The 27,568-nt window shown below is 45.4% G+C and overlaps 1 protein-coding gene across 24 annotated transcripts in view; it reads right to left on the bottom strand.

The window, feature by feature from the left end:
- The window catches only part of DYSF (dysferlin), a 226,014-nt gene that overhangs the window by 40,355 nt on the left and 158,091 nt on the right, over positions 1–27,568 (bottom strand). For 15 of the 24 annotated variants that reach the window (XM_045054361.1, XM_045054369.1, XM_045054367.1 and 12 more), the window contains 5 exons: positions 27,452–27,553; positions 27,180–27,341; positions 25,955–26,120; positions 25,387–25,463; positions 18,394–18,456 (listed from right to left, as the gene is read on the bottom strand). In XM_045054361.1, the coding sequence (XP_044910296.1) occupies positions 18,394–18,456; positions 25,387–25,463; positions 25,955–26,120; positions 27,180–27,341; positions 27,452–27,553 (570 nt within the window). The remainder of the gene's footprint in view (positions 1–18,393; positions 18,457–25,386; positions 25,464–25,954; positions 26,121–27,179; positions 27,342–27,451; positions 27,554–27,568) is intronic. The other 9 variants (XM_003984110.6, XM_045054374.1, XM_045054378.1 and 6 more) reach the window with 1 other exon arrangement.

Raw genomic sequence — 27,568 nt, 5'->3', positions numbered from 1 at the left:
CTGAGGCAAAAAGTAAATGAGTTGTTGCCTGGGGCTGCGAGTGGTTGGGAGGAAATGGCAGATGACTGCTCTTGGGTACAGGGTCTCTTTGGAGAGATAAAAAAAAGTTCTAAAATTGATTATGGTGATGGCTGCACAACTCCGCGACTATACTAAAAAACATTGAATTGGACACTAAATAGGAACTTTTATTACGTGGATTCTCTCAATAAAACCATTCAAATAAAAAAGAACAAATGACCAAATACGAGCTTATAACCTTTAAAATGACAGCAAAAGCGGCAATCTCAAGCATGTACTCTAAGGAGATAAGAGTTAAATTTTTTTTTTCAGAAGAACAATCAAACGATCACCAAAAAAAAAGACCTAAATCTTCGCACACCCACTTTTCCTCGAGAAGCTCTCTCAGCTGCAATTCCGTCATCCCTCAAAGTTCCAGGCAGTGTCCAGTGGCTGGGTTTCCCCAGCAGACCCATGGCTGGTGAGGAGCACAGCCCAGGGCGCCTTCCTAACTCCCGGTTGCACCAGCTCTCCTGCCGCTCAGTGGCTCTTGTCTCCATCCCACAGGCTAACCTCTTCTAACTCTACCCCCTTGGCAGAAATTGTATGTGCAGCAGAATCACAATTTGTGCATTAACTTGTTTATTTTTTGCCTCTACAATCCTCTGTTTGCCCCTTTGATCTTCCCTGTGTCTACTCCCTTGCCCCTCTCTGGGGCACTATCATACTTCCAGCCAGCCCAACCTGCCGTTAACCCTACTGCGCATCTGCCCCAATGTGGCTGAGGGAAAGAGCAAACCAGGGGCTCCGAGTTCATGTCACTGCTTCAAGTGGGTCTCAGGGCTGTCCATCCGCCCACCTCAGTTTCCCACTCCTGGAACTCTCCTGTCCCCTAACACCACCATCCGGTACTTTCTGCTTTGTCCTCAGACCCCGGGCACCTCCTCCCTCTGCTCACTCTTGGCCAGTGACCCTCCTTCCCTTGGAAAGCAGAAGCAGTCGGAAAAGAACTGCCACGAGCCCTCACCAGCATCTGTACCATATTCTGCCTTCCATCCTGTCACCACACATGCTCTGTTTGCACCCCAACACAAGGCCAACTCCTGCACTCATGCCCTGGGTCCTGTGCCCTCTGCCTGCTCAAGGACACCACTCCACGATCCTCCTCACCCTCGCCCAGGCCATCCCACTCGCATCTCTACTGGGCCGTTCCATCAGCATTCAAACATGTGACACTAGTTCCCTGTCATTCAAAGAAAACTCTCTGACTTTCTCCTTTGGCTCCCAGCTCATTTCTTTCTCCCTTTTACAGAAAAACTTACAGAAAGAGTAATCTACACTTGTGTCTGGTTCCTGCTTCTCCATTGTCTCTGCTCAACCAAAACTTGTCAAGGTCACCAGTGACTTCAGTGATCGATCCAGCAGCAGTATTTGATACAGGCAGCCACTCCTCTGCCCTTGAAACATCCCCCTTGCCTGGCAGAGGACCAGGGTGGTGTCCTCCCCTGTCACCGGCCAAGCCTTCTCAATCTCTGCTGATTCTTCCTGGTCACTCACCCTTTGGTCATCTGAGTGCCCTGGGGCTCTGTGCTCAGAACTCTTCTCCTCTCCATCCACTCTCACTCCCCGGGGTTCCCCTTGAGACTTACATCTTTAAATGGCAAAGATGTTAATGAATCCCACACGGAGCTCTCTGCAGCCTGGATGACTTCTCTGAACTCCAGCCCCCCGTTTCACCTGTCCCACTGACATCTAATAAGTGTCTCAAATGCACCACACCCAGAAGCCAATTCCTGACCATCCTCCACCCACCTGCTCCTTCTAGTCTTCCTCGGATAAGTCAATGACACACCTTCCTTCCAGATGCTCAAGCCAAAATCCCTGCAATCACCTTTTGAGTCCTTTCCTCATGTCGCATGTTCAGTCTAACAGCAAACCCGTTGGTGCCTCCTTCAGTACATATTCAGAATCAGACGCTTCTCCCAAATAACTACCACCCTGTTCTCTGTTATCTGAAATATTACACCAGTCTCCCAACTGGCCTCCCTGCTTTCACCCTTGCCCTCAAATCTATCCTCAACACAATAGCGCACCACCACCACCCCCCCCCCCCGCCCCATGCCGGAACGCATCAGCCCTCAGTGCAATCCCTTCAGTGATTCACCAACTCAACTCAGGACAAAGCTAAGCCTCCTGTGATGCAGTCCCCTCACCTCCCTGACCTCATGCCCTTTGTCTTTCCTCCTCATTCATGCTCGTCCAGCCACAGTGGCCTGCTTGGCCCTTGAGCACTTCCAACACCTTCATGCTCTTGCCAGGAGCTCTATTCCTCCTGTAGATCCATGGGTCACTTCTTCACCTCCTTCAAGTCTTGACTCAAATGCAATCTGCTTTATCCACCACCACCATATTTTAAATGACCACCTCTTCCCCCAGCAAATCTTATCCCCTCTTCCTTGCTTTTTCTCCCCAGCAACCATCACCATCTGACATTACATATATTTTACTTAGGTATTAGTTTGTTGTGTCTCCTTCCCCATGAGGGCAGAGATCTTTAGCTTTTTTAACACTATATCCCCAGTACTTAGAACACTGCCTGGCACGTATTTTGAGTTCAGTAAATATTTGACGAATATGTGAATGCCTGAATAGCAGGAATGAAGGAGGATCTTTGGCTTTTAAATTTCCAAAGGAAGATAACATTGTTATTAAAAAAAAAATAGGTTTAAGAGGATGTTTTGTCCAGCCAGTTTTCCCATACTCTGCAGAGGAGATGAAAGTGTAGAGGAGGAGTGGAAGAAAGAACTAGAGATTTGTGATAGTTTCGATAAGGCATCCCCACACCTGGACCCCAGGTTAGCTCTGAAGTTTATATGGAAGAGACCCCTCCTTAACTTCAGGGATCTGGTAAAGGGAGGCCCAGAAGTTTCCAGAAGCATTGGGACATGAGGCACGTGGCGGAGATGGCTGCATGGGCGTCATGGGAGAGAGAGGCACGGAGCCCTCAGCATTTCCTGTAGACCCCAGAGTGTCACGAAACAGGACACGAAACAGTAACGTGTCCCCCAGAAGGGCTTGAAAATTGGTCGAGAGAGAGAGCCAGGGGATCTGAAAGGATCTTGTGCCCAAGATAATAAGCTATTGTCTGTGTGGTCCATGCACCCAGAAATCAGTGGGCCTATAGATACAGGGCAGACATTGGGGCGCCTGGGTGGCGCAGTCGGTTAAGCGTCCGACTTCAGCCAGGTCACGATCTCGCGGTCCGGGAGTTCGAGCCCCGCGTCGGGCTCTGGGCTGATGGCTCAGAGCCTGAAGCCTGTTTCCGATTCTGTGCCTCCCTCTCTCTCTCTGCCCCTCCCCCGTTCATGCTCTGTCTCTCTCTGTCCCAAAAATAAATAAACGTTGAAAAAAAAAAAATAGATACAGGGCAGACACATACTGGTGACCAGGGGACCCTGTCTATGGAGGCCATGACATTATGGAAGCTCAATCCAGAATGTAGCTGCCTCCCAAGGGTAAGGACAAGGAGGAAAAACCCAAAACTGACTCAGCTTAAACCTGAACTATTGAAGGACACCAGGGCTTTTCTGCCATTAGGAAAAATATGGGCTTAAAAAGGAGATTACGTTGAATTACAGAAAAACAAAGTTATGTTTTTAAACACACTCACAGACGTGACTTGAAAATACCATTCCTGCTATTTCACTAATTTGTCTTCTGATAGAGTTATTTCAAGTCCACTTCTTCCTTCTCTTCCAGTCTTTACCCTGATGTGTCAAAGCCAACCAACCCTCTGATGTCAGTGGAATCCCATAATCCAAAACTCCAAAAGAGTAACCGCCATATGTTTTCAGATTCCAAGTGTGCTCTTGACCTCATTTTGCAACAGCTAAGCATCCCGTCTTGGAACATGGCAAACAGGAGAAACAAATGCAAAAGGCTTGATTGCTAAGTGTCATCTCAGGCTTTTGCAAGCAGTCTGGCCGTTAAAACTTTATATCCCCATGCCCAAGGTTCAAGGCCCCTCATCATTCAGCCAGCCAAGCAAGTAAGTCTGATCAAGGCACGGACTGGCAGTCTCTCCAATTTCATCTAATAGCCAGCATTCAGTTCCTGAGCAACCAGAGCTTTGTAACAAAGACATGCTTCTCTGGGCTTGATCCAGTGTAATGGGTACCCTAATCCCTCTGAAGACCCAAATCAGCACAGCACATTCTGAACATTTAACCTCCCATTTTCATTCAGTGGGCCGAACACATTTCATGAATATAGACAGCAAAATTGACAACAATAATTCTAAGCCTGCCTTTCTGTGAAGTGAGGAAAACTGAAAGGGGGATGGGAGGTCTCACTGGTGTTCTCTCCCAGGATGACCAGTTGAGTCAAACAGAAAAATTCCTGGTCAAATCCATTCATCACCAAAGTTGTAATGTTAAACTTTGCTTGGGTCACTATATGGAACTACCCATACCCACCTCTAAAACAGAAGTCTATTTTTTTTAGTAGTTTTAAGCAGGCCTTCATTGCCTATGGTTGACCCCTAGACTGGGTTGAAAGTGATTTCTCTCTTAGCATAAATCATTATCATCAAGATGGTAATAATGGAACCCAACACTGGGTCAAAGTCTGCAAAGAGACTTTATGACCTATAAAGTTTACCATGAAAAATATCCTTGTTGATACGGCCAACATCCCCAATACCACTGCCCCAAAACTCAACATCTGCATCACTAGAATAATGATATGATGCCTCTAATTCTTTAATTAATGTCCTAAGTTTTGAGCAACTGAGACTATTTTCTCATGCACACAGAAATACAAACACAGACGTAACACACAACCACTTATGTACATATAGACAGACAAACCCCCAGACATGCAAGCACCCTGATTTCAAACCTGCCACACCCCCATACATACTAAACCTCTCATGCCCCCCCAAACCACACAAACATATGCCCACAGCCAGCTACCATGTTGATTCAGCAGAACTCTACATACTCATCACAAAATCACTTAATTATTTCCACAAGTGGAACACTAGGCTTTCAACCTCTTGTTCACACTCCCTGTAGTCCTGCCTCTGTGTCTGTCGTAGAGATCATTATTCCACTTATTCTCACTTCAAGCTGGACCAGCAGAGGTGGGAGGGAAGGGAAGACCTTTAACCAAAATGCTGAATTGTTTCCAAAAGGCCCAGTGAGTAAGTGTGCCCGAAATCTAGCAAAGTCAAGCAGATGGTGAGCAGAGAAGGGTCAGGGCCTGACAATTTGACTATTGGCCTGTTCCAGATGGGAGGCACAAGTGGAATGGAAAACCTCTGGGGAATTCTAGCTTACTAGCCCTCTCCTGACCCTGGAGTCTACGGTAGATAAGATACATGAGCTCATGACTTGGTCCTCCAGGGACAGTATGACCACATATACCCATGCAGGAAGCCTAGAGGAATGGGGATCTATCCAGCAGGGTGAATAAAAGAAGGTCCCATCAGAGTCCTCTAACCTCTGAAGAAAGCAACGAGACATCACTGATTCAGGATTTGTGATGATTCCAATAGGGCCTGGGCAAAAGCTTTCCCTATCTTCTTCATTCTGCTTATGTAGATGGTTTTGCTTAGCAAGAGTTCCAACAATCTACTTAAGAGAAAAACTATTTTTGAAGGCTTTCCCAGGACTGCTGAAGCATTCATCAAACTACAGACACTAATCTTAGCTATCTTAAATTCAATTTTAAAAGTATTTTGGGGGAGCCTACTATGTGCCAAAGTCAACCTACTTTCTAGTTACTGTGTGCATTTTCATACACAAAATCACATTACTTTTCAAATATTTCCTATTTTGAACTTGCTGCTACTTCAGTCTGGTTTCCCCAGCCCTCGGTCAATGTAAGAGAGGTGTTAAAGACCCTGGGTTGGTTAATAAGCTTCAGTGAGTATACGTGGGGGATTTTTACTCAGCCATGAGCACTGTACCAAGTTCTAAGCACTGTCCTGACCCAGACTAGGGGGCGGGAGGGGACAGGGACAGGACAGTCAGGGGTAGGAAAGCATATAATTAGACGTCAGAGAGAACTTTTGTCCTGCAGATTTCCACAGAAAGCTGAGCATTTTTTCTCTGAGAAGCGATGAACCCCTTTTCTCTGGACGGGAAAACAGGTCCCCCATGGACCAGGGGAAAGACCTTTTGGGAAAAGAGGAGTATGGTGGGGTGGAGGCAGAGACAAGGAGGGCTGGTTGAAGGGGCTGGGGCCTCCTCCTGCCTGATGAGGCCCTGGAGTTTGCCAGACAAGTTTCACCCCGGGCTGTCCCCCCTGCAGTGTGCATCGAGGGAGGAGGGGCGCACCCCCGAGGAGACCACAGGAATGCCAAGCAGGGGAAAGGCGCCCGGAGCCAAGGGCTCCGGCAACGAGGATCCAATATCGGCGGGTGACTCCAGCCCCCGTAACAGGAGAGACCGTAAAGTATGTGCTCTGCTTCCCAACCAGCAAACACAGCAAATAACCAATTACTCCAAATAGCTAACAGATTTCGGCTCTGATTTCCCTCCCCTTGCCTCCCCTGTGCCTTCACTTGTCATTTGATGGGCGATTTGTATTTGCTCTGAGAAAATGAGAGAAGGAATGACTCACAAAGGAAGGTCCAGATTACACGCAGTGACAGGCATCAAACCTCCCTCATCAGAACTAATGGGAGTGGGGGGAGGCCAGGCTGCACTGGCAACACATCTGAACCGGAGATATTTTTAAAGAAGTACAGTTTTGTACTTTCGAGCACATACAGTAATTCTTGCTAAACCAATATTGCCAAATACATGTCCTCAGGAAACCTACTTTAAAGAGAGGAGAAGTATCTTCCTAATTAGCACATCTGCTAGATACCAAAGTATAGGTAAAACCATTTGTGTTATTAAAGTTAAAATACTCCCCCTCGAACTCTCAAGTTCAAAGGTGCAACCGTGAGGTTCTGAGACAAACTGCCTCGGATGCCTTCTGGAAATGCTTCCTCACTTGGGAGCCACACCCTGTAATTGATTCCTTTGCTCAGAAAACCTTTGCTTCAAAGTCTTTGGATAAATTGTTGTCAGTATTCATGAGCTGCAATGAGGCATTCCCCCAAAACTTGGAATTAAGGGAAATGGGGCTGCCCTCGGAGAATTAGACCGTGAAATCAATGCATAGTGGTTCAGAGCAAGGACAGGCAAAATCACCTCAAAGCAGAAGAGTGGCTCTTACACTAAGCCTTAACCCTAAATGGGTAGGCTGTATTAATACAACCCGAGAAAGAAAGTGAAAACAAGGAATTGGCCAGGCCTGGAAGTACAAGAGAACGAAGGGTCGGCTGTTGACAGTTGTTCACATCAGCACCCTCAGGGGATGGTCCCGACCTTTGGAGATAGATGGATCTGTCCATCTTGGTCAGCTGCTGCTAAATTGCAAGTCACAGAACCCATCTCTCCTCATTCTAATTCTTTACTCATCTCCAATCACAATTTGGCTTCCCAACTGCTGAACCTATAAGATACCACAGGCTGGACCACAATCCAAGGTCATGTCCCATGGGCAGAAGTATTTCTCACTATAAACTCATAAACTGGCAACCTCAGTTTGAGGCTTGAATAATAAGTATCCAGCCCAAAGAAAATGGGCTCATCAGGTGTCTGAACCACAAGGTTGAGGATCCACTCACAAGACTGTTGACACCTCCCTAAAGAACACCCCTGTCTTGTGGGCCTGGCGGGAGAGGGTCGGCTCTCCTTTACTTCAGAAACTCCTTACGGTAGGAGGTAGGAGCCGACAGGCAAGGACCTTGGCCCTGACCTAGCTAGTTAACACCTCGCTGCCACAACAAACATAGAAAACAAGCCCTTCAGTCCCATGGAAAAGCCTCTGATCCTGCTTTCCTTCTTGCTTCTCCTATCCTGCTGGATTCCTAACTGGCAAGGTAAAGATACAGCAACCTTAGATTGTTCTCTTCTCCCTTTTATAAAAGTTTGAAATTAGAAAAGGGGCCCATGCACTAATGGACAGAACCATCTGGGCTCCCAGTACGTGAAGCAAGGACTTCTCTCTGTAAGGACAGATAGAAAGAAGAGGATAAGGTTCAAAGGAAGGGGAACAACATGAGGACTAAGGCAAGGGTTATCTTAATGAATTGAGTAAAAAGACAGAAGGAAACCAAAGACTACCTTATGTTCGTAGAAAGTCTCAAGAGGATACAAGAAGTTAGAGCATGCAGTCCTGAAGGAAATATAACCTGCATGGAGACAAATAGGACTGTCAAAAATAAAACTATCATAAAGACATTGATTTCTAGCAAAATGACAAACAAGAAGGCCAGAGAAACTCACTAAGTAAAAACACCTAAATTAACAGATAAGAAATCTTTAAAATCCTTTTTAAATGCATGCTAGAGCTGATGGGAATGTAAAGAAAATCCATGGGGGCAAATGAGGAAGCAAAACCGCAGAGAAATAAGGAGCCAAAATGCAAACTAACTGTGGGGCTCAAAAAGCCCAAGCTGAACATTTAGTTTTAGTGACTCTGGGTTTGTCACATTTTCAGGCATCTGGTAAAGTAAATGCATACCCTCTGCAAAAGAATGTTAACTTTCATCCAGGCCTCAAAGAACTCTCAGATAAAGTTCCAAGGAACATGAGTTCACAATCAAAAATAGTGCAACATGTCAGGAATAAGGCACCATGAGCAAGAGTCAGCTAGAAACACCAACTGCATATCAGACCTAATGTTACAGATACAGAAAACAGAATTGTCAGAAATAGGACTTTAAAAAAAAAAAACACTGTTTACAAAAACAAAAGACATTAAAAATTGTGGCAAAAGAATAAGTCACTCAAAAATAAACAAGCCAGTTGCAGGGGGTGGCAGGGGGAAGAACTTCTTGAGATAAAAATATAATACTTAAAATTAGAAACTCAATAGATACGGTTAAAATAAGCCTTTAAAAAATTTTTTTAATGTTATGTATTCTTGAGAGAGAGACAGAGCATGAGCGGGGGAGGGGCAGAGACAGAGAGGGAGACACAGAATCCGAAATAGGCTCCAGGCTCTGAGCTGTCAGCACAGAGCCTGATGCTGGGCTCGAACTCAGGAATGATAAGATCATGACCTGAGCTGAAGTCAAGACACTTAACCAACTGAGCCACCCAGGTGCCCCCTAAACATGAGCCTTTAAAAGCAGCTAAAGACTTAGTGAACTTGAAGATCTAGCTTCAGAAATTAGCCAGAGGGCAACACAAGAAAAAAGTGATATGAAAGAAAGTTGAACTAACATGGGGAACAGAGAAGGTCCATTGTAGATCTAATCAGAGTTCCAGAAGGAAATGATAGAGAAAATGGGAAATACGTAACATTTAAAGAGATAGTGATTGAAAACTATATAGAACGAATTAAAACAAAACAAAACAAAAAACATTTCTCAGATTTAGATTTAGGAAGAAAACAGAAAAATGGAAGCAAAAAGATAATAGTATCTTCAAAGTGCTGACAGAAAATAAGTGTCAGTAAAACCAGTATTTCCAAAATAAGGATGAAATAAAAATATTTTCAAGCAATAATTTAAAAGTGAGAACATTTACAATGAACTAATCCTAATTATAAGAATTTCTATAAGCTCTACTTTAGGTAGAAAGATGACCCCAGAAGGAAGAAGACTGACCTACAAAACAAAGTAGTAAATATGGGTATAATTAAAATGAAATAGGTTACTTTTAAAACTGATATTGTTTTGGGGCACCTGGGTGGCTCAGTCAGTTAAGCATCCGACATCAGCTCAGGTCATGATCTCGTGGTTTGTGAGTTCAAGCCCCGTCTATGCTGACAGCTAAGAGCCTGGAACCTGCTTCGAAGTCTGTGTCTCCCAATCTCTCTCTGCCCCTCCCCTGCTCACGCACTCTCTCTCTCAAAAATAAATATTTTTAAAAATAATAAAATAAATAAAAATAAAAATGGTATTATTTTTAAAATGTCATTTACAGTTAGAACTAAAATATTGAACAGAAGTTTGTAAATTTGTGTGTGACTGGAATTAAAGCATTCTAAGTTCCTTGTAATATTCTGACGGAAGCTATAAATATTAATTAGACTTAGAATTTGCTACGTTGACTATGCATGATAAAGTTTCTATACTAATCACGAAAGGAATAGAAACAGTGTATAGTTTTGAAACTGAAAAGGGAAGAAAGAATGTGGGGTGGGGAAGTAATCTTTCAATCCAAAAAAGAAAAAAAAAATGAGGGGGAAAACGGGCAGGATGAATAAAGACAAAAAATAAGATGGCAGAAATAAATCCAAATATATCAATAAACACAATTAATAATTGGACTCAACTCACCAGTTAAGAAAACATATTGCCAGAACACACGAAAGAAAAAACAGAATCCATCTATTTCCTGTTTACCAAAGAGGCAGCTAAAACATAACGTCACAGAAGAGTTGAAAGTAAAACAATAGAAAAAGGTATACTAGGAAAATACTGGCCAAAAGGAAGCTGGTGTGGCCTATATTAACATGAAAAAAAACACTCTCTTTAGGAGATATTTTAAAAGGCAAAGGGCCAGAGGTTCACTAGGTATTATTAAAAGATTCAATTTGGGGTGCCTGGGTGGCTCAGTTGGTTAAGTGTCCGACTTCGGCTCAGGTCATGATCTCGTTGTTTGTGAGTTTGAGCCCTGCATCGGGCTCTGTGCTGACAGCTTAGAGCGGGGAGCCTGCTTTGGATTCTGTCTCCTTCTCTCTCTGCCCCTCCCCACATGTGCTCTGTTTCTCTGTCTCTCAAAAATAAATAAATGTAAAAAAAAAAATTGTTTTAAGATTCAATTTTCTAGTAAGATATAAGAATTCTACCTGTTTGTGGCTAATAACACAGCATCAAATATATAAAGGAAAAGTAGGCAGGATCATAAGGAGAAAATGAGAAATATCAAATCAAAGCAGGATGTTCAATTATACCTCTCTCAGAAATTAATGAATGACACATATAAAACTCAGAATAAAAATAGATTTAAATAACACAATTAACAATGGTGCCTGGGTGACTCAGTCGGTTAAGCGTCTGACTCGGTTTCAGCTCTGGTAATGATCTCATGGTTTCATGAGTTTGGGCCCCACGTCGGGCTCTGCACTGGCAACACGGAGCTTGCTTGTGATTCTCTCTCTCTCCCTCTCTCTCTGTCCCTCCCCAACTCACACTGTCTCTGCCTCCCTCAAATAAATAAATAAACTTAAAAAAAAAAAACACAATTAACAAGTCTGATCCAAATGGACATGTTATATGTAAAACACATTTATAGAATAGACATTCTTTCCACACACACACAGGACAATTACCAAAAAATGATCTTGTAATAGACCACAAAGTAAGTATCAAGAAACATAACATACAGACCCCATTCTCTGAACCATAGCACAGGTAAACTGAAACCAGCAACAAAGAGATAACTTAAAACATAAGCTAGGAACTTCTACTTTTAAGCAATGCAGGTGTCAAAAATAAATATAGCGAAAATCAGTAAACACTGAACTGGAAAACTAGAAAATAACAACAATAACAACAAAAAACAGTCATCAAAACCTGTGGGATGCATAAAACAGTACTTAGAGGGAATTTTATAGTCTCAAATGTTTATATTAGAAAAGAAGAAAGTTTAAAAATCGATGAACTAGACATAGCACTTAAGAGGTTAAGAATAAAATAACCCTCTCCCAAAAATAAAAGGAAGGAAATGATAAAGAAATTAATAAACTAGAAAACAAGGAAACAATAGAATATCAACAGAGCTAAAAATTGGTTCTTTGAAAAGATTTTTTAAAAATCTGACAAATTCTGGCAAGAATAATAAAATAAAACCTTAGGAATTAAAAGGAACATAAATAAAAGAAGGAAAAAATTCAAAAAGTAAAAGGTTATTGTGAGAAATGGTATGTCGATAATTTTTAGGAGGAAATGGATAAATTCCTATAAAATATAAATCACCAAAAGTGACTCACATAGAAAAAGAAAACCTCAAAGGTCCTATAAACATTTCTTCACATTCTATCAGCAATTTAAAATATCCCCAGGAAAAATACTTAGTCTAGACAGCTTTAGAAATGCATCTACCAAACATTTAGGCAACAGATAATGTCAGTCTTTGTCAGAGATTAGAAAAAGAGCATGTATGCCCCCAAGTCATTTTTTAAGATTAGTATTATGTAGCTACCAAAACCCGAAAAAAACAGTATCAGAAAAAGAAACTTCAAGCCATTATCACTCACAATAATTGATGCAAGAAAATTTCCTAAACTAAATATTTGCAAACTGAACCAGCAATGAACAAACAAAATAATAACGCTAATGATAATGATAATGATAATAATGTATTGTGACCAGGATAGATTGTTTCAGAAATGCAAAGTTGTTTCAGCAATTAAAAAAAAAATCCTATTAATGTAATTCACCACATTAACAGATTAAAGGAACATCACATTTACAGATCAAACAAATTATATAAACACCTCAACAGATACATAAAGAACATGCAATAATGTTTCACATCATTCATGATAAAAACTCTTAGCTAACTGGTAATCATTCACCTGAAACACCAGTGGTGCAACATAAAAATACTCACTTTTAAATTAGAGCAGATAAGAATACTCTCTATTATCAGTTACATAGAATATTGAATTGAATGTCCTCGCCAGTGCAATAAGCAAATAATAAAGAGAAAAAGAAACTGAAAGTACACAGAAGAATAAAAACTGTGATTAATCACACATTATATGACCAACTACACAGAAAACCCAGAAAAATTATCCAATCAGTGGGATTAATAAGAGAATTCAGCAAAGTTTCTGAATATAATGTCAGCATATGAGAATAAATTTCATTTATATACAAGCAAAAAATTATTAGATAATGTACCTTTAAAATCCAAGTAAAAATACAATAAAGCATACAATTACTAGAACTAAAATCTAATAAAAGTTGTACCACACTTTTTTGGGAAAAAAAATAAAATTTATAGAAAAACATTAAAGAATACCTAAATAAATGGAGAGAGATCATATCCATGTTTAAAAGACAATATTATAAAAATGCTTTCCCCAAATTGATCCAAAAATTCACTCAATCACAAATCACAACAGAAGCCGACAAGCTGATTGTAAAATTGACACGGAAAAAAATAATAATAAAATAAAATAAAGAAAATTGAGATGGAAAAGCAAAGGACAAGAATAGCAACGACACGCTTAAAAATGAATGAGGTAGAATATTTCCTTTACCAGGTATAAGACAGTGGAGTATTAGTGCAGGGAAAGACCAATGGAACAGAATAGATAGCCACAAACCAACCCACACTTTTATGGAAACCTGATATATGACACAATTGTCATTACAGATCAAGAAAGGATAGGTCATTCTGTGATGACATGAATTCACCAGTTATCTACATGGGAAAAAATAAAAAGAAATCCAATCTCTACTTCACACTTAGCACATAACACAAATCAATGCCAGATGGAATAAGGACTTAAGTATGAAATAAGCAAGATTTCAGAATTTTAGAATTGTGAGGACAAAATGCAGACTAATATCCCCTTTTGAAAAGAAAGTTTAAACAAGGCAGAGAGGGAAGGAAGGAGGGAGCAAGGGAAAGATGAAGTAATAGCCCAAGAGATCCAAAATATAAATGACAGGAATTTCAGAGGAAGAGGGCTTAAAAATGACTAGAAATTAAGGAAACTAACCGAATAGCAGAATTTTTGAAGAGCTGATTCTTTGGATGAAAAACAACCATAAAAGTAAAAAAGATAAGTAACATAAATCACAAAATTAGGAATGAAGATGAAAATGGGACAGATATAGAAATGTTTTTCTTTTATTGTAGTAATAAATACAAAGCCACGGTAATGTAATAAGCAATATCTGGGGACATCAAGCTACCAAACTGACAGAAGTAGAGAGTGATCAAAAACTCCCCTTCCCAAAAAGGTCCTGGGCCCAGTTTTATAAAGAAGTGCAGGGTAGTAGATGCATCTTACAATTATATAAGGTATGCATTCCTGAAAATCTAGAATGCAAAATTCAGGTAACAGCACCATTTTCAAGAAAAAATAAGTATCCTACCTATCAGCTACACCATAAATACAATTTGCTTGGCTGCCACCTTTTAAATTGCATGACTGTTAATCATTTTTCACATTTAGGTTGATTCATATTACTAGACATCTTGTACATAAAACAAGACTATTAAATGTTTACATCATGAAATTGCCAACATGCATAATTCAGATTCATAGAGTGGCTTTAGTGTATTTTCAAACCTTTAAGAAACAGTAATTCCCATGCCATAGAAACTGTTCAAGAGCACAGAAAATGAGAACACCTCAAAAAAGTATTTATGAAACTTATAATTCTGATGTCAAAACCTAACAAAGACCACTTAAAAGTAACACTTATTGGGGCGCCTGGGTGGCTCAGTCGGTTAAGCGTCTGATTTCGGCTCAGGTCATGATCTCACCGTCCGTGAGTTCAAGCCCCGCATCGGGCTCTGTGCTGACAGCTCAGAGCCTGGAGCCTGTTTCAGATTCTGTGTCTCCCTTTCTCTCTGACCCTCCCCCGTTCATGCTCTGTCTCTCTCTGTCTCAAGAATAAATAAACGTTAAAAAAAAATTAAAAGTAACACTTATTAATAGACATACAAAAATACTAAATAAGTAAGAGCAAATCTAACTCATAATATAGACTAGAAGTTCTTTCAAACTTGCCCTTACCGAGGATCAACAAACACTATGCTTTCCCCCTGCTAACAGTGTAAGGTGCAAAGCCAGCTGAGAGCCTGCAGCTAACCTAGTATGCCCACTACGGCACCCACCGGGGCACTGCGTGCTTAAGAGTCACTGTGCTGGTTCTCAAACCTGTTTATGCCGTTGTACTAACAGGGTAATTAGATCAGTAAGTCAATATTACAAAAACATATAAAATTGAATTTAAGGGGCACGCAGTGGTTCAGTCAGTTAAGTCTCCAACTTCAGCTCAGGTCATGATCTCAAGGTTTGTGGATTCAAACCCCACATTGGGCTCTGTGCCGACAGCTCAGAGCCTGGAGCCTGCTTCAGATTCTGTGTCTCCCTCTCTCTCTGCCCCTCCCTGCTCACGCTCTGTCTCTCTCTTTCTCTCTCTCTCTCAAAAACAAATATTTAAAAAAAAATCCTTTTTAAGAAAAACCATCTATTCTAGAATATGAATTTAATGATTTTTTTAACTCATGAAAATTAAGTATGAGTGAGATTTTTTTTGAAGTTTTTATTCAAATTCCAGTTAGTAAATATACAGTAAAATATTAGTTTCAGGTGCACAATACAGTGATTCAATCAGTGAATTTAATTAAATAGGTGGTGGGGGGTAAGGAGTGCACCTGTTGTGATGAGCACTCAACGTTGTATGAAAGTGTTGAATCATTAGTGGGATTTTTTTAAGGGAAGGTATGGGAAGGAGGAATCCTAAATTTTTAGAAGGACTCCACAGTCTGGTTTTTCTGCAGGTATCATTAAAATCTCACCGAACTTTAATAAACCTACAGGAAAAATCATAGATAATGCATTTTGGATGTGGCTTATACCAGGAGGATGACAGGACGACACTCTAATAGCAGATCCAGATGGAAGGAGGCCTTGGCACATGTCAAATGATTAGCATGGGAAGATACACAGATAGGGTCAGAAATAAAATGTTTATGGTGTGTACGCATGAATTTTAATCAGTCCCACTCAATCACCTTTTTCAATTAGCCAACCAACTACCTGTCGTGATTGCATCGGATCAGAGAACTTCAATTATAGGAAATTATAATACCATGACCAACTGACCGATTCAGATTTATCCCAGGAATGCACGAAAATTATACATCATATTAATGGAACAATATCAAACAAAATAATCATCTTGATAAATGCCAAACAGCAGTGGATAAAGTTAAACTCCTACACCTAATTTTTAAACTATTAACAAACTAATAGTAAAGGGCACAACCTTGGCAAAATCAAGAATATCTATCTTAAATTACCAATCATTATCATAACTAATGGAAAAATGGTAGAAGCTTTTCATTGGAATCAGTAACTACATATGTTTGCTCACTAGCATCGCAATTATCAAATGTTATTCTGGAAACAGGAAGAAGGTATACTTATTAGAGAGATAGTGACATATTTATTGCTGTTTGAAGAAAACAATCTTACCTGCCTGGAAAATCCAACAGAATCAATGAACAACTCTCAGGATTGATAAAGGAGCTCACTAAAGAGCATGTTTCAAAGTATACATACAAAATATTGTTTCCCTATATTCTAATACTAAATAGCTAGACCCAATCATTTTTTTAAAAAGATATTCCCTGTAGAGAATAAACAAAGGCTATAAAATGCCAAGGATTAAATGTAACACAAAATGGGCTAAAACTATCTAAAGTAAACAAAAATAACTCCTCTAAGAAACAAAATATAATGCACAAGTGGAAATTAAAACTAAAATTAAATGGGGTGACTGGGTGGCTCAGTCGGTTGAGCATCCAACTTTGGTTCGTCATGATCTCTCACTTCGTGGGTTCAAGCCCCTCGTGGGGCTCTGTGCTGACAGCTCAGAGTCTGGAGCCTGCTTTGGATTCTGTGTCTCCCTCTCCCTCTGCCCCTTCCCTGCTCGCTCTCTCTTGCTCTCTCTCTCTTAAAAATAAATAAATGTTAAAAAAATTTTTAATTAAAAAAAATTAAATGTCCAATGATACGGGAGTGGTAAAACTTTATGGATGGCTATATAATGGGATTACATGTAGCCATGTTTTTAAAGAATATAAAGATATGGAAAAACATTCATGATATACTTTTAAGTAAAAGAAAGTGCAGATTACAATATGATTCCACATTTGTTTTTAGACAAAAGTATGCACACATGCATAAAAGATATCTAAAAACGTGAGCACGTCAAAATCTTTTTTTGTAATTTTTTTGAAGTTTATTTATTTATTTTGAGAGACAGAGAAAGAGAGTGGGGGGGCAGAGAGAGAGAGAATTCCAGCAGGTTCCGCACCGTCAGTGTGAAGGCCCGTGAGGGGCTCGAACTCCTGAACCGTGAGATTATGACCTGAGCCAAAACCAAGAGTTGGACGCTTAACCAACTGAGCTACCCAGGTGCCCCATGAGCACATCAAAATCTTAACTGTGATTATCTCCAACTGGTAGGAATACAGGTGGTTTTCACTTTCTGCTTTGCACTCTTTTGTTTTCTACATTTTCTACAATGGGTACATCAGAAAAACTTTAAAAAATATATTGCCTCTTCCTAGAAATCCATAAGATGTCTACTACAGGAATCCTTCCCCCTGACAGCATGAACAGAATTTAACGACGGGCGGGTTCCATCTCTTAGGACTCCCCCAGCAGCTCAGGAGCTGCTCTGGCCCTCAGCATGGGACTTCATGAGTACAGGGTGAAGGCTAAATGCCCAAGTCATCTTCCTGGAGGGACCCATGACCCCCCAAGATGACACCAAGGAAATCAGCCCAGCTGTAGACTGTGGGCCCCAGCAAACTTCTTAGAATCTGCTCAAGACAACCAGGGTTCCTCAGTCACACTTTCATGCCTCTGGGAGGGGCAGAGAAAATCAACCTGCCATTGCCCACAGAAGCTTCTCGTGTCCTGTTTTCTGGCGGTCAGGATCTAATTTAGAGACTTCCCTGTTTCCACTGGCCCATGTGATCCCAACCAACCCTCTAGCCCTCAAGCAGGTAAACAGGATTAAGGTAAATCCCAAGATGCACTAAGAGATAACTCAGGGATGTCTGTTTCTGAGAACCTTCCCTGAGCTTGGCCCCCACCTTCCACCACTACACAGGGCAGGTAACTGTTTTCTGCTGGGTCTCAGGAAATACAGTCGACACTTGACCAACATGGGCTTGAACTATATGGGTCCACCAACACACAGATTTTTTCAATGAATACAGTACATACAGTACTGTGAATGTATTTTCTCTCCCTTACGATTTTTCTAACATCATTTTCTTTTCTCTAGCTTAGTTTATTGTAAGATATATGTACAATAATATACAGTACATAATACATTTCACATACAAAATATGTTATGTTATGACTATTTATGTTATCAGTAAGGCTTCTGGTCAACAGTAGGCTATTAGTTCAGGCTTTTGAGGGGTTAAAAGTTACCGAATTTTCTACTGTGTGGGGGCTGGTGTCCCTAACCCCCACATTGTGCAAGGGTCAAATGTACTTCCTTTCTTTCCTTCCCACTCTCCTTCCTCTGTTCCTTTCCTTAACTCCCTACCCCCTCCCCCAGCCCCCCAGGGAAATCAAAGAGCCCACAAATAGGTAAACAATACATACATGAGGACTGGATGGAGAGGATGCCATGTTAGTGGGGGCAGAGCCCGACAGACCATCTGCAAGCTACAAATTAAACACTCTGGTTAGCAACAGGGTTAGAGAAACCACTTCAGGGAAAACTGGACAGCCCCCAAGGACATAGAGCTCTCCAACCAGGGAGGCTGCAAAAGTTGTGGAAGGAACATGTGTTTTGGAGTTGGATAAGACTGGGTCCAAATCCTGGCCCCATTGCTTTATCAGCTGCATGACCCTGGTCAAGCCTCCTGACCTCTCTGAGTCGGCATCCCCATCCAGAGAATGGGCACAAAGCCCAGCTCATAGGGCAGCAACGAGTATGGAGGAGATGCAGGCCGCACACACCCAGCACAGGTGAGGCACGCAGAAGGAGCTCAGCCAATGCCTGTCTCTTGCCCACATTCTCACTACCCTTGGCACCACTGACTCAATGCCTTCCCTGCCTTTCAAACTTCCCCATCTCATACATACTCCAAGTTCCCCATCATCCCTGGTGGTTTCTTCTAACAGCTGAACTACACCAATCCCTGCTTGGGCATGGTTCCTAAGCTAGTACCTGTTTCTGAGTCTTTTCTATTCACGGACAAGAACCAGGGCATCATATGGCTTCCCCGAAGCCTATATAAGGGGGGGCTTTATGAGTCTTATAGTCCAACATGCCATTGCTATATTAAAGAGAACTTTCTGCATCCTCTTCTGGCTTTGGATCCTTGTCTGGAATCTTCTGGTACTGTGACTCAATACTTTATTGTGTGAATCCGTGCGTTACAGGGCCCAGAGGGCCTCAGGGGTCAGGACTGGAGACAAGTGACCACTACAATGGTCCCAGAGAAGGTGATGGGGCTCTGGGTGGATGAGTATTAGTCTAGGTAGACAAAGACAGGAGATGCATTTCAGGCAGAGAGGATAACAAGTGCAAAGAAGCAAGGGCGCCTGGGTGGCTCAGTTGGTTAAGCATCTGACTCTTGATTCCGGCTTAGGTCATGATCTCTCAGTTCATGAGTTCAAGCCCTGCATTGGACTCTGCACTGACAACGCAGAGCCTGCTTGGGATTCTCTCTTTACCTCTCTCTCTGCCCTATCCCCACTTGCACTAGCTCTCTCTATCTATCTATCTCAAAATAAATAAATAAACTTTTTTTTTAAGTGCAAAGGGATAAATGAATAAAATACAGCACATTCAAGAAAGCAAATGGCTCAGCTTTGGAAGGCAGGCACTGGGCAGTGGGCAAATAAGGCTGAGGGGCTCAGGAGACCAGCAGGGATGCAGACACCCACGGTTAAGCCCTCTCTGACTTTGAGCCCTGAATAGGGGGCTCTGAGAGACGCCACAGGAGGCTGAGCCCCAGGCAGCCCTCCCCTCCTTGGCAGAAAAAGCCTGGGAGACACATTCACCTGGGGGTCAGAAAGGGCTCAGGAAGGACAGGATGAAGATGGCTGAGACCTGGAGGGGAGTCTTGGAACCACAGACCCGTCCCTGCTTTGTGAAGAAGGCATCACCGAGGGGGACCCTAGCCTCCCCTAAACTAGTCTCATGGCTGTTCAGAGCTAGAAGCACAGGCAGGAGGGCAGAATGGCCGGTGGGCACCAGGCCAGGCCGCTGGATGGTGCTGGGGTGCTGGCCACATGTTGGTGGATGCGGTGTGACCCCTGGCATAGACTGGATGAACTCCACACAACCCGCCCCCCCCCCCGGCCGCCTCTGCCCCTCCTGCTCTCATCCTGAGCCTCACAGAAGCCTTATTGTTATTTTTAATACAGTTTGTTTTTAGAAAGGTGAGAGGGAAACCGGCAGTTCACCAGAGCAAGAGGGAGAAAAAATAAAGCTAAACATAGTGCTCCAAAGATCTGGTCCAGCTTCCGAAATTACACGTTCTCCTTTGGGACGTGGGCATAATTTGCCGCTCCAGTTCTGGGAGCACGTTGCCACCTTCACAGCATCCCAGAGACTATAACTGGAGCGGCAGGCTCAAAATGAGCCCAAGCTAGGAAGCCAGGGAGCAGCCAGCCTCAGCACCCCACCCCACAGCATGGGGAGCAGGTCTTCAAACCTTCTGATGCCTTCTCCACACCAGCCTCCAATACCTGCCCACCTCACACACACACACACACACACACACACACACACACACACACACACTCACACACATGCAGTCCCACTGCCAAGCCTCTGCTCCCACTCCTCTGCCCACCAGGAAAGTCCTCCTCTCCCCTCTGCTGTTCTAACTCCACCAGCCTTCACAGCCTTTCTCTCATCTGGTCACCCCCTCCCCAGAAGCTTTCCTGATCACTTAGCCCATGCCGACCCACAGGGCCAAGAGAGTCCACAATCTTCGTCCCTTGCTGATAAAGCATCTCACTGGAGACCAGCTACATACGTCTCATCTCTCCCAACTAGCGTGAAAATTTCAAGGTGTTCTTTCTTTATGCCTCTTCAACCTGCACGTAGTCCCCACACCCACGCCCGGAAATTCTCCTTCTCTGAAGACACAGAGGAGCCCCCTTACCCAGGGTGGGCTCTCAGAATGATGGGCAAGAGTCACCCCTGACCGGGCGACTCCAGGGGCATCTCAGTGCCTGCAAGATGGGTGATGTGTGGGGTAGGCAGGGACACCACCTCTACTCTGAGCTTCAAGACCCTCTGTAGGTGATGGGGGGGGAGGGGCTCTGGGTATGTCCCACACAGTCTTTCTCACCCCCTCTTCTTTTTTTTTTTTTTAATTTTTTTTTTCAACGTTTATTTATTTTTGGGACAGAGAGAGACAGAGCATGAACGGGGGAGGGGCAGAGAGAGAGGGAGACACAGAATTGGAAACAGGCTCCAGGCTCCGAGCCATCAGCCCAGAGCCCGACGCGGGGCTCAAACTCACGGACCACGAGATCGTGACCTGGCTGAAGTCGGACGCTTAACCGACTGCGCCACCCAGGTGCCCCACTCACCCCCTCTTCTTAATTAGAACCCCAAGAACCAGCTTCATGAAAAAGCGGGTTAGCAAACAGAGACCCCAATTTTGTTTTCAGGAGACAAATGGGATCTGATTCAGAATCAGAGACAAAAAGAGAAGCCCAGGGGGAAAGGAAAGGATGGGAAGGATATGTTGGTAGCCATTCACTCAGACTGTGCCTTGGTTGGAGATGATGCCTGTTTGCTCATAATTATCCTATATTTTCCAAATTTTATGTAATTAACATGTATTTGTAACCAGAGAAAATTAAGAGATCCTTTTTAATTTTTTTTTTTAACATTTTATTTTTGAGAGACAGAGTGCGAGTGGGGGAGGGGCAGAGAGTGCCGGAGACAGAATCGGAAGCAGGCTCCAGGCTCTGAGCTGTCAGCACAGAGCCCGACATGGGGCTCGAACTCACAAACTGTGAGATCACGACCTGAGCCAAAGTCGGAGGCTTAACCGACTGAGCCACCCAACTGCCCCAATATATAAAAGCAGAGCACTAAATGGAATGAAATAACCTCTGTGCCCCCTCTTTGAGGATATACCCAGCCCTGCCCTCAGAATGTTAAAAGTCAGGGCCATGATTCCTGCAAAACCACTCCTGAGTCTAGACACACTCTCAGGAGCTTGCACACACAGCTGCTCCCAGCCTTCCCCACCTCTCACACACACTCATGTGTACACACCACACACACGTGCACACGCACTACCCCATTCCCAGGCTATGGATCTAAAACCTACACAAAGGATAGGCACACAAACCAAGAATAAACCGTGGAACTAATTCACAGGAGCCAATCTCCTCCTCGCCTGGATCACCAGAGAGGAGTTCAAGAGGCCAGGCACCTGCTCACATGGGACCCTCCTCACCCCGAGATGGGTGCTGACCTAGGAGCCCTACGAGGCCGAGTGGACAGACCTGCTTATGTATACATTTTGGACCATCTCTAGAATTGGCCACTCCCGACAGAAACCAAACATTTCTAGAACCCTGAAAAACTCTCCGCCGTGAGTTTCAGCCCAATGACAACATCAGAACGAGTGGTTCTGCCATTCTAACGTGTGGCAGACTCATACCAGGAAATGAGCCGATGATGGTAAGCAGGTTCATCATGTACAACTAAGGAAGGGGATGGAAGGGACCAAGACAGAAGCCGGATCTCTCAAGAGCGGAGTTGAAACTGGGGAGGAGGCCTCAGCTGGGTCCAAAGTCAGGACCTAGTGAGCTCCGCAGTGGGGACCATGTCACCATGAGCACGAAACAGTCTGCTGAGAAACACGGGTTGGACAAAGAGGAGCCAGGAAAAATCCAAATTCTGCCAGACTTCTTGTCCCTCCAGCCCCCAGAGGGCAGAGACTTCTAGTCATCTGGGGAAGGGGAGAAGGGATGTGAGCCCAGCCAGAATTATCTGGCACACCATTTGGAACTCGTATCCATTGCCTCCTGGATATGCCTCAGCATGCCTTGTCCTCTCAAGGGCCAAGGGGTATGCAGGAAGGACGGAGGGAGCAAAAGATTTCCTGATCAACCAAATATGATCAATGGATCTCAGAGAAAAACACAATACAAAACTGGTTTTCCCCAAGTCCCCCATCAGACACCATCAGACCCGGGCTTCCTGGAGACCAGGACTGGTCTCCCTGCTGGCCTCAAGGTTCCTTGAGAGTAGGACAATGTCTTCTCAATCAGACAGGGAGCTCAGTGAGGGCAAGGTCCATGCCTCCTCCATCAGAGCAAGCAGGTCTCACTTCTTCCTTCTCCCGGCCCACCTCTGAGGCCCTGACAGCCCAGGCCCTCCTCGTGCGGACACGCCTCCAGGAGCCCAGATTCCAGCTTCCTACCCTTTGCCTGGCCAGCAGCTCTAGCCAGAGTGGCCACGTGCTCCCACAAAGAGCGCAGACCCTGCACTGGCTCAGACCCCAGCCCCGGTTCACTCGTGTCAACGCCGGGAGGACGTCCAGACTGGGCCTCCTCACCGTCTGCCTCTGGCTGTGCTTGTAGCCAGCGGGACTCAAAATAGTCCCTCCCCATCTGAGTCTGTAGACATTTTGAGGGCAGCACACACAGAACGGAAATCCTGCTGGGCAAGCCCTGCACTTCCCTGCACAGACTCAGACAGCCCACTGAGGGGGCGGAAAACAGGAGCCAGGATTGGGTAGCCTGGAGTTTGGGGCTAATTATCTGCCTAATTCAGCTACAAACACCCACCCAGGCCAGAAGGCACTAGTATTAAACGTAGTTGAATCTTGGGTAGGGCCATCCAAAATTTCCACTTGGGTTTTCCCAGTCTAGAGAAGCTCCTTCTTAGACCCATTCAGAGAGTAGGCAGGCCATCCATCCATCCATCCACCCACACATCCACCCACACATCCACCCATCCAGGTAGCCTTCACGGAACATCTCCTTTAAGCCAGTCCTGTGCTGGCATTGATGTCACACAAGAAATGCGCCCCAGTGACTGCCCTGAACCTGGTCTGGGGAAGGTGCTGACACTTGCAGAGACAATCAGGACCTAAAGAAAAGGCAGGGACCAAGATGCAGACAAGACTTGCAGGAAGAGGCGGTGGGGAGGGAGCCAGGGATGAATCCTGGAAGGAAGTGACCGCACCTAAGCTGAGTCTTAAAGGATGACCAGGAGAAGAACAGAAGGTGTCCCCGGTGGAGAGGATGGTAGGAAGAACCCTAGAGAGTCACAGAGGTGGGAGAAACAGAGATCACGGTACCGGTGAGGATTCTTAGCATCAGAGAAACCATAGAGCAAGACCTCGTCTCAGCTCAGCAGCAGCTAGGCCCAGGCTCACAGCAGAGATGTTCCCGTGGAAGTGGCAAAGGTAAAAGGTGCGCGAGCGAAAAAGAAGCAGAAATCAGCCCCGCGTGTCAGAGGGAAGACCCGTGACAGGGCAGCTTGGAGGATCCTGAGCCCACCTTAGCACCCCACCCAGTGTGTTCTCTTGCTCCCAAGGCCCCCACCCAGTGTGTTCTCTTGCTCCCACCATTTGTTTGGTGGTTTAAGGAAATGAGACCCTCCCAAAAAGGGATGCCATCTCTGGGTGAATAAACAGGCCAAGAGCCTGAGGACACAAGTACTGTCTACGCAGGCTGGAGGCTCTGCCTCTGGGCAGCTGGGAAGCTCTGGGAAGCCAGCCCCAGATGCCAGGGGAGTGACCAGCATCATGCAAAGCCGGGAGAGGGGTGACAACCTGGAACAGATGCAGGTCAAGGCTGGTGCTCACGGTGAGGCCTTTCTTCATCTCCACTGCGGGAAGGACTGGGTGACCTTGGCCCTACAGGAACTAGAGCAGCCCAGGGCCCAAGGTGGGGAGAAGGCCTCTTGCTCCGTAAGAGATGCCACAGACCTCCTGCCATTCTGTTTGGCACTGGAGTCTGGGTCACCAGCTGGCCCCTAAGTTGCTGAGTACCTGGCAAAAGGATGCCTCTTACCTGCCCACAGGGTTGGATTCCCTTGGAATAAGATTCCCCTTCTCTCTCTTCCTAGAGTTGGGAGGAGGGGGATGGGGCAAGAGGGACTATTGGCTTGAACACAGACCCCTCTTCTTCAGCTGCCTCCAAGGTGCCACCAAGCATGAGCCCATAGATGAATCTACCCATAAGGAGGGTTGTGGCTGGGGTAAGACAATGGGGCTGGAGCACCCCTAAAACTGCCTGGTCATTCCCTCCCCTATCTTCCTTCTCTCTTATTTGCTGCCCCACCATGATTTCCTGAGTAATCTGCAGGGAGAGCCCTCAACACAGCCCTCTAGGTAGAGGGACCATTTTTTTTTTTCATGCTTTGAGGAAAATGATTGGGTCTTACCTAGGAGATCACACACACAGACTTCCCCAACCCCTCTACCCCACTCCTGACCAGAATGAAAAGTTCGCATCTGGGTTCCTCCACCTATACAGTGTCTAGCCACCAGGGAGAGAGATGTCCGATAGAGGCTATGTGATAAGGAAGGGAGGGGGAAGGGCAGCCAAGGCCAATGGAGCTAGCATCTCTCCCAGGGGGCCCAGTTCTCATCTTACCTGGATGGGGATGAGGGGCTCCTTATCATCAATGTCAATGAGCACGTCTTCCCCAGGACTGAGTAAACTCACGTCATCTGCAGGGAAGATCAGTGTCCAGGCCTGGAAGGGGCTGGCTCTCTCAGGGGGCTCGCCCCTCTCCAGCCACAAGACTCAGCCAGGATACTGAGCCAAAAGGCCCTCAGTCTTCCACACTTCTCAATCTGTGTCTTTCTCCTCCTCCCACCCAATTCTTCCCTCTCCTGTCTCTGTCTCTCCCACCTTCCCTCACATTCTCTGTCTTCCCAGTTCTCTCTCTCCCTCATCATGCCATGGAATCCATGCCTTTCTCTCTCCCTCAACTCTTCCCCTACCTCCTCCCTTTGCAGCCCTGGCCTCTCAGTAGCCCAGACCTAGGAGATGCCCCAAGGAAAGCAAGATGTCCACCCTTCTGGTCAGCTGAGCAGAAATGACTTCTCACTCACATCCTGCTAAGAGGAGGGCCTCGGGACACATCTCACCTGGGAAGCCCCTCTGCCCTGCCCCAGCCCCTCTGCCCTGCCCTCTCCATCAACAGCCTCACCCCTACCTGGGCCGCCCTGCGGGGACGGACTCTCTTCAGAGTACTGGTCACACATGAAGCTCTCCAGGGAGCGGACGGTACACTGGCCCACCACAGGCCGGCGGCCAAACTGGCGGTTATCAATGACCTTGATCACGATGGGGGGACAGTAGAGCTCCTCCCTGGGCAGCATCTGGGCAGAGCAGGAGGGAAGCGCTGGACAATGGCCTGAACCCACCTCTGGGAGGTTTCGGAGGAGGGGGGCTCTCCTTCACAGGACAAGCTCAAAGAGCGGAGAATGACCATAAACCCACTCATAACCCCCAACAGCCATAAATCCAAAGTGGTGGTTGGCCAAGCCCAGGAGCTAGCCAGGGGACCAGAAGCCACACACCTTTTCTGTCTGCCTCCTGAATGCTGTATGCAGAGGCTGACTTTCCCCCACAGCCTTACCTTCCAAACACATCTAGCTCAGCCCAAAGTTACAACAAGTCTACTTTCCCTGAACCTTCACTGGCTGGGGAGGGGAAGAGGGGAGAAGTTGGCCCAGGACTCAACATTTCTTGCAGACAGTCCCCCCCAAGTGGATACTCAAGAGTTGGCTTACAGACCCAGATTCTTCCCCCTCCCAACCCCAGCCCCAAAAGCACTTTGAACACAACTTGAAATAATTTATATGCTCTCCTTCGGTGGCGGCTTTGGCTCAGCCAAGAGGAGGCTCCTGTTGACAGCCACTGGGCCTGGAATTTCTACAGTGCTTTCATCTTGCAAACCATTTTCCTTTCCTCAGGCTTGCCTTACTCCGGCCACTAGGCCCAGGCAGCCCGGGGAGCTGCAGAGGACTGGGGGCCTGAGGGCCATGGGGGTGAGCCCACAGCACGGCTGGGGGAGGACCCAGTCAGGGAGGGTTTGGAGGAACCATGGAAGGTCAGTCCTGGCAGGCCCCTGGGGGGAGCTCCAGCGGGCTGAGACCTGCCCTGAAAGGGAACAGTGGGTCCCTTCTGTGCACTCGGGATCTGGGCAGGAAGGAGCGAGCTGACCCCATCTGTGCTGCTCAGAGGCTTCCACTCTTCCAGTGAGGAGAGTGTGAGCTCTGCTTCCCCATTTTCACAGACGAATGAGGTGGGAAAGATGCCGTGACCTACCCAGGATCCCACAGGGAGTCAGAGCAGACACCCGAGCTGCCCAGGGCCCTGAGGAAAAGTCTAGGCATCGGGACTCAGGAAGGAGATAATAGGGAGGCCACGCTTACCACTTCCATGAAGAGGGTACAGATGTCAAAGTTGGGGTTCTTCCGGAGGTTCTTGATGACACAGGACTGCACAGTCTGGCCTCCACACTCCACCACAAGGCTGGGAGAGGAGATACTGGCCAGCTGGTAACTCTTCATGTTCCGCAGGCCCCATGCCAGGATCTGGGGACACAGAGTGAGGAGAGCGGCTGGAAAAGGCCCAGGAGAGGCTGGGGGCAGGAAGGGAAAGGGCCAGGCTGCCTCCCCACCCCCCGCCCCAGAGCCAGGCTCACCTCTATGGCGGTACGCTGGAGCACTGGCTTGATGTTCTGGGGAACCATGTAGATGTTGGCCTCCCTCTGAGGCGGTGGGTACGGCAGGTCCGTGTCCTCCGACTGCAGGGGACGGCA

Source organism: Felis catus, chromosome A3 (assembly GCF_018350175.1).
Source record: "Felis catus isolate Fca126 chromosome A3, F.catus_Fca126_mat1.0, whole genome shotgun sequence".
NCBI lineage: Eukaryota > Metazoa > Chordata > Mammalia > Carnivora > Felidae > Felis > Felis catus.
The sequence above is the reverse complement of the archived record's forward strand: the minus strand, read 5'-3'. Positions and strand labels throughout refer to the sequence as shown.